Source organism: Porites lutea, chromosome 5 (assembly GCF_958299795.1).
Source record: "Porites lutea chromosome 5, jaPorLute2.1, whole genome shotgun sequence".
Taxonomy (NCBI): domain Eukaryota; kingdom Metazoa; phylum Cnidaria; class Anthozoa; order Scleractinia; family Poritidae; genus Porites; species Porites lutea.
In genome coordinates this window covers 43,470,871-43,476,475 of record NC_133205.1, presented here as the reverse complement: position 1 = coordinate 43,476,475, position 5,605 = coordinate 43,470,871, and the positions used below count along the sequence as shown (strand labels likewise).

Below are 5,605 nucleotides of genomic sequence, written 5' to 3'. Positions count from 1 at the left end.
AAATTCAGATACTGATGACCACTATCTTTTGAGACATTTTATTGGCTCTCAGCTAGCTTGCCTGGGGACTTAGTGGTCCCACTTGCGGGATAACTCTACCACTAGTGCTTTGACCCCGACCAAGTTCTACGACTGCATATTACGTGCTATTACTGACCTTAATGCTCAAGTACATAAACAGGCTGCCTTCACGTATAGCTCTAAAGAATGTTATGAAGCTTTTCTTAAGTCTGAGGTGACCCGCCCCAGACTACATTGGGGCTGGTCATCCTATGTAAGTTCTGATTTTAGTATGAGCAAACACTGGCTAGGTGTTTGCGACTATCTTACTGAGAATTGCAAGAATGACCTCCTGTGTTTGATCACCCTGAGGGGAATCAAAGTCTGGGACTCCCTTTATTCCTGGGGGTTGATTCTTGTGCCGTATGTCACCATAAGGAAACTATCAATCAATCAATAAACTTTATTTACCCTCGAATTTACAGTGTAGCACTCAAGTACTAATATCTTCGAGCCAACAACATTAATAAATAATTATAATAAAAAGTTAATTCTATATAACAAATAAGATAACTAACTACCTAGACAACTAACTTGGAAATTATCTTGATGTAGAAAGGTTTGCAGTTCCTGCCCTTTTAAGTAAATTATTGTTCCCTGTAGATATCAGTCGTCGAAAAGAAGTAAAATCAGAAATAGTGTGGTGATGGTCAGGAAGAGAATTCCAAGATGTTGCTGCTAAGTAACTAAAGGAATTGATACCATAAGAAGTCGTCCATGGTTTAGGCAAACAGAGCATATTATTTCCTCTTAAAAAATAGGTGCTAGAGCGTAAGCAAAACATGTCTTTTAAATATCTTGGATAATCGGAAAAATGAAGACATTTAAAAATGGTAAGAAGTATGTTTTGTAAACGCTTGTCCTTAAGGTTTGCAGTTCCTGCCTTTTTAAGTAAATTATTGTACTCAGAGTTAAAATCCTTCAAAATGAATCGAAGAATGCCTCTTCTGCTGAGGACCTGCGGGATAATCAGCTTCATGAGTTGGATAGTCAGGTTTTTGCTGATGCTCTCTCTGCTGTCTCTTCCTCGTCTTCCGGTTAGGAGTCTGAGGATGAGGCTGATTGCGGAGGTGAAGATGAGCCTGCTATGGGAGATGGTTGTGAGAGTTCTGACTCCACTCCGAGTAGCAATGATGCTGGGTGTGAAAGTGCTGTTGAGCACAGTCTTTGTGATGCTAGTGGCTTTGATAGTGGTGTAATTCCAAAGCAGAGTGGTGATGTCAATGTTGATAATGTTAGTGAAAGTACTTTAAACAACATTAGTATTAATAATGAGCAAAATGTGAAAGTACCTTAAAACAAATAAATGGTGCTTCTGTTGCTCCCCCTAAAATGGTCTCTGAGAATTCTGGTATTGCCGGTTCGGCTGAAATGGACTATGAATGTCAAAGGAAGCAAACGGCCAGCTAATGATGACGGTTCTAGTGATGACCTTTCCCCATCTTGGGAGGATGTAGTGGTCTCGGAGGAGGTCGCCAATGCGGGTACTCGACTCTCTGTCGTGCAGGGCCCAGCTCTTCGGTGGAAGACAAAGCCTTCCCTCACTCTTACTTGTAAGGGTCTTTCTGCAGCCGTTCGGGCTGCCGCAGATGAGACCTTGTTTAAAGCGGGTGGTCCCCACCGTCAGTCCTCTAAACACTCCTAAAATGACAGTTTCCATTATTACTCTTAACACCAATGGTATCAGAGGTTCCGACAAACAGTTGCGCCTCCTTCAATGGTTGCAGGCTCTTTCTGTTGTCCCTGATATTGTGTGCCTCCAGGAGGTGCACTGTGTGAGTGATGTGGAGTGTCGTCTTGGTTTCGTTCTTCTGGTTATCTGTCTGTGGTGTCTCCTGGCTCAAACAAATCCTGTGGCTGTATTATCCTCTATCGTCCCGTGTTGTCTTTTGTGAAATCATGGTCTGATGATGATGGTCGTTTCCTTCAGTGCGAGTCTGTTTATCGTGGCAGGTCCTTCCAGTACTTCCTTTTCCAAGTGAGGCGAAAATTTAGTGTTTTGAAGCTTGTACAATTCGGATACTGGACAGGTCCGCCTGAAGTTGGATGAACTGCGAACAGCGACACCATCTGATAGCTAACACTTTTGAGCGTTAATGAGTAAGTCACCACTCATCTCTTCTTGATGAACCTCCAGGACAAGAAAAACATCTGTCGCATTTGGTGGGAGGTTCACGAGATCTCCACAGCCCATTTCAGTACCATCGGGGCAGACAATGGCCATGAACTGCGGAGCTGTAGAACTCACAGGGATCGGCACTTGTGGTGGTGTTGGCGCTGGTTTGGATATTGTAATGACGTGTGAAGCAGCAGGTCTTTTTTGTTTGACCACATCACTGAAGGTACATCACTGAAAGCAACAGTCAGGTAAACGCTTTCACATTCAATGGTCAGCTGCTCACGGAAGGGATCCACTACTCGTACCAAAGCTTGCTTTCTGGAACCCTCGACATCGATTGATATCTCGTCATCTGGTAGGAGCTTGTTGAAATTTATGCTTGGAGTCCAAGGCTTCCTCTTCCGACTGTCAATCGTAGAGCGCAGGCGAACAAATGCAGGAGCGAGAACGGTATCAAACTTTCGACTCCATCCATCAAACGTAACGCTATATCCATCTTTTTCACATGTAAGAATGGTACAAACATACCAACGGTCTTCCTCTTTCCAATTTCAAAAGACATTGTAACTCGTCGTATGGGAAGCAATTTAGGAGATATCAAACAAATGACGCTTTATAAATTTGTTTATTGTCTCTATGGTTACTTAGTCAATGGGACTTGGGTACAAGGTTGTTCATTGCTTGTTTCCAATCACTGGCTTGATCGAGCAGAAAGGTTAAAACAACGAACTGTTTGCTTGTGTATCGTTCTTTAAAATACAAAAGTGAAAAGTAGAGTAAAAATTCATCACAGAAATGACAGCATTAAAGTACTTTGTGGTTTTATCCCTCGAAAACCTCAAGATTACGCCATATTGATTCAACGTTCTGTATCGCCACAAAATGTTGCCAAGTTCGAAAGCTTCGCGAGCGCAAGTGATTGCAAATTTTATGTAAGTTGTTGTAAATCCATAGAATAAAGTGAGGTAAATTAATTCTGAATTCTAGAAGACTTCATTTGGTCATATTCAAAGCATTGAGAAATATTGAAAGAGAAATCTGCAAATTATGATCGTTGCTGGTTATTTTTTTGTTTTTGACCCTTTGTCGCGAACTTTCAGGAATTAGATAAGAAAAAGAAACCTCTGGAACCTGTAATCTTATACTTAGTTTAAAAAGTCGGCGGATTAAGAGTGCAAATTGAATGTTAAAACTGAGTGACTTTGTAACAATACAGAGTAATTAAGATAATCCTCCTATTGTTTTCGCTTTTTACCACCTCATCTCACTCATCTGGGCAAGAACAATGCAACATGCACGGTAGATTTCATCATTAACAGTTTTGTTGACGGTCCTCCATTAAGTTACGCAAGCTCTGTGTTAACTTTTGCTCTCATTTGCATTTTCACGATCAACATTTATGAATGGGCGCGTTTCTGTAATGATCATCGGTTGCTTGTACGCCTATGGTACTGCCTATGGTGCTGTCCTGTCCTTTCGTCGTGATAAGATTTCTTTGACGATCAGCAATGGCATTCATACCGCACTGTGCTTAAAGAAACCAATCCCCTCTGCAGCTTACATCGCTGGTGAGGTTGTGTACTTGTAACTTTATTTGATTTACCACAAAATACAAGTAACGATAAAACAAGACAGTTACACAAAAGCAAATGAAAGTGCCGAGGAAGCCCAAAAAGAAACCATCAGGCTTATAGACATTGGGTTCTGTCAGAGTAAAAATAAAGTTAACAGTAACAGTAAGGCCAGGATCGAAAGTAAAAATACAATGAAGGTAAGTATAAATTAACTAATTACATAGACTGAGTTGACAAAATGTAAAGTATGGTACATGTAACAATAAGTATAAAAATAATATCAGACATGTGAAGAAAGATAACTATTTACTACAAGATTTAAAACTAATAATTCATATATAATTTTTTTTTCAATTTCGTTTTGAATAAGTGGAGAGAATTAGATTCTTTAATATCATTTTCTATAGAGTTATAATAGGCAGGTCCTTGGAAACTGACAGAAAATTTATGAAGGTTTGTTCTACAAAAAGGAAGGTGAAAATCGTTCACGTATCTAGTGGCATAGCTATGGACTTGTTTGTTTAAAGAAAAATAATTGTTGAACTTTGAAGGCAAAAGAGAATGTTTAAGAGAAAACATAAGTTTACCCAATTCTAGTTGTCTACTATTGGAAAGGTTTAATAGCTCTAATTCTTTGAAAATAGGGTCTAAATGAGAATTGAAAGTTGATTTAGAAATAATTCTGATAACTCGCTTTTGCAGAGACAAGACGGCGAAGATTGGTTTTGTTGGTAGATCCCCAGACAATAATACAATAATGAAGATAAGGATACACTAAACAATAATAAAGAGTTTTTAGACAGGGTTAAGATAGAAAAAATCTAGCTCTATTAATGACTCCTATTGATTTCGAGATTTTACGAGCTACTTGAGAAATGTGCATCAAGGACTACACAGAGGAAGACCGTTTCCTTAACCTGTTCGATTCTCTGTTCATTTATGCATATTTGCATTGGAAAATGATACCTTTTCTGTCTAGGTTTAAGGAGAGTTTGTTTGCCTTAAACCAAGTGGATAATTTATTAAGTCCGGAATTGAGTGAGGCTGCCAGGTAGACAGGATCTTTATGGGACATAAATAAATATCATCAGCGAATAAAATCAGCTCGACTAGCGTTGATACGTTATTTACATCATTAATATAGAGCAAGAAAAACAAGGGTCCCAAAATGGATCCCTGGGGGACACCACAGCAGATAGTTTGTGGAGAGGAGCATTGACCTTTAAATTGAACGAATTGCAACCTTTTGGAGAGGTAGCTTCTAACCCACTCCAGAGCCAAGCCACATATACCATAGTGTTCAAGTTTGTCAAGCAGAATATTATGATCTACGGTATGAAAGGCCTTAGAAAGATCAAGGAAAACGCCAACGTCATGTTCATTGCGATCAAGAGCAAGGGAGATTTTTTCATATAGGTCAATCAATGCTAACGAAGTTGAATGATTTTTCCTGAAGCCAAATTTATTATCACATAGAATTTCTAGTTTACTTAAATAATTATAAAGACGGTTGTTCTTTTACGCATTCCAGCCGCGCACCTGTCGTAGGTGCAGCTTGGAAGGTCACATGGCCCGGTCTTGCTCTGCACTTCGGTGCTACAGTTGCAAGAAGCCAGGGCACCGTAGTAGTAATTGTAAGGAACCTCGCCGGTGCTCCGTGTGTTTGGAGTCTTCACATGATCTGGCTGCCTGCCCCTTTGTGTTTTACAGTGCTAACATGCTCCCCCCTGTCCTTGGAGCTGCTACGCATGCTGAGATTGTTGATGGAAGGTCTGCTGACCTGAAGGATCTCCCTCCCAGGAGCCAACAGGCCACGCGGACCAGGAAATCCGTGTCAGAGAAGAAGTTATAG

General features: G+C 40.2%; 1 protein-coding gene across 1 annotated transcript; it reads left to right on the top strand.

Moving 5' to 3' along the window:
* The first annotated feature begins 3,599 nt into the window (after positions 1–3,599).
* Positions 3,600–5,605, top strand: LOC140938421 (uncharacterized). The gene is made up of 2 exons (XM_073387906.1): positions 3,600–3,752; positions 5,285–5,605. The coding sequence occupies exons 1-2, from the start codon at positions 3,600–3,602 to the stop codon at positions 5,603–5,605; spliced, it is 474 nt and encodes a 157-aa protein (XP_073244007.1).

Bases quoted from the DNA above. Each gene is read 5' to 3' on its own strand.
- LOC140938421 (XM_073387906.1), top strand. From the start codon at position 3,600: ATGATCATCGGTTGCTTGTACGCCTATGGTACTGCCTATGGTGCTGTC. The intron at 3,753-5,284 runs GTTGTGTACTTG...TACGCATTCCAG, and splicing joins CAGCTTACATCGCTGGTGAG to CCGCGCACCTGTCGTAGGTG.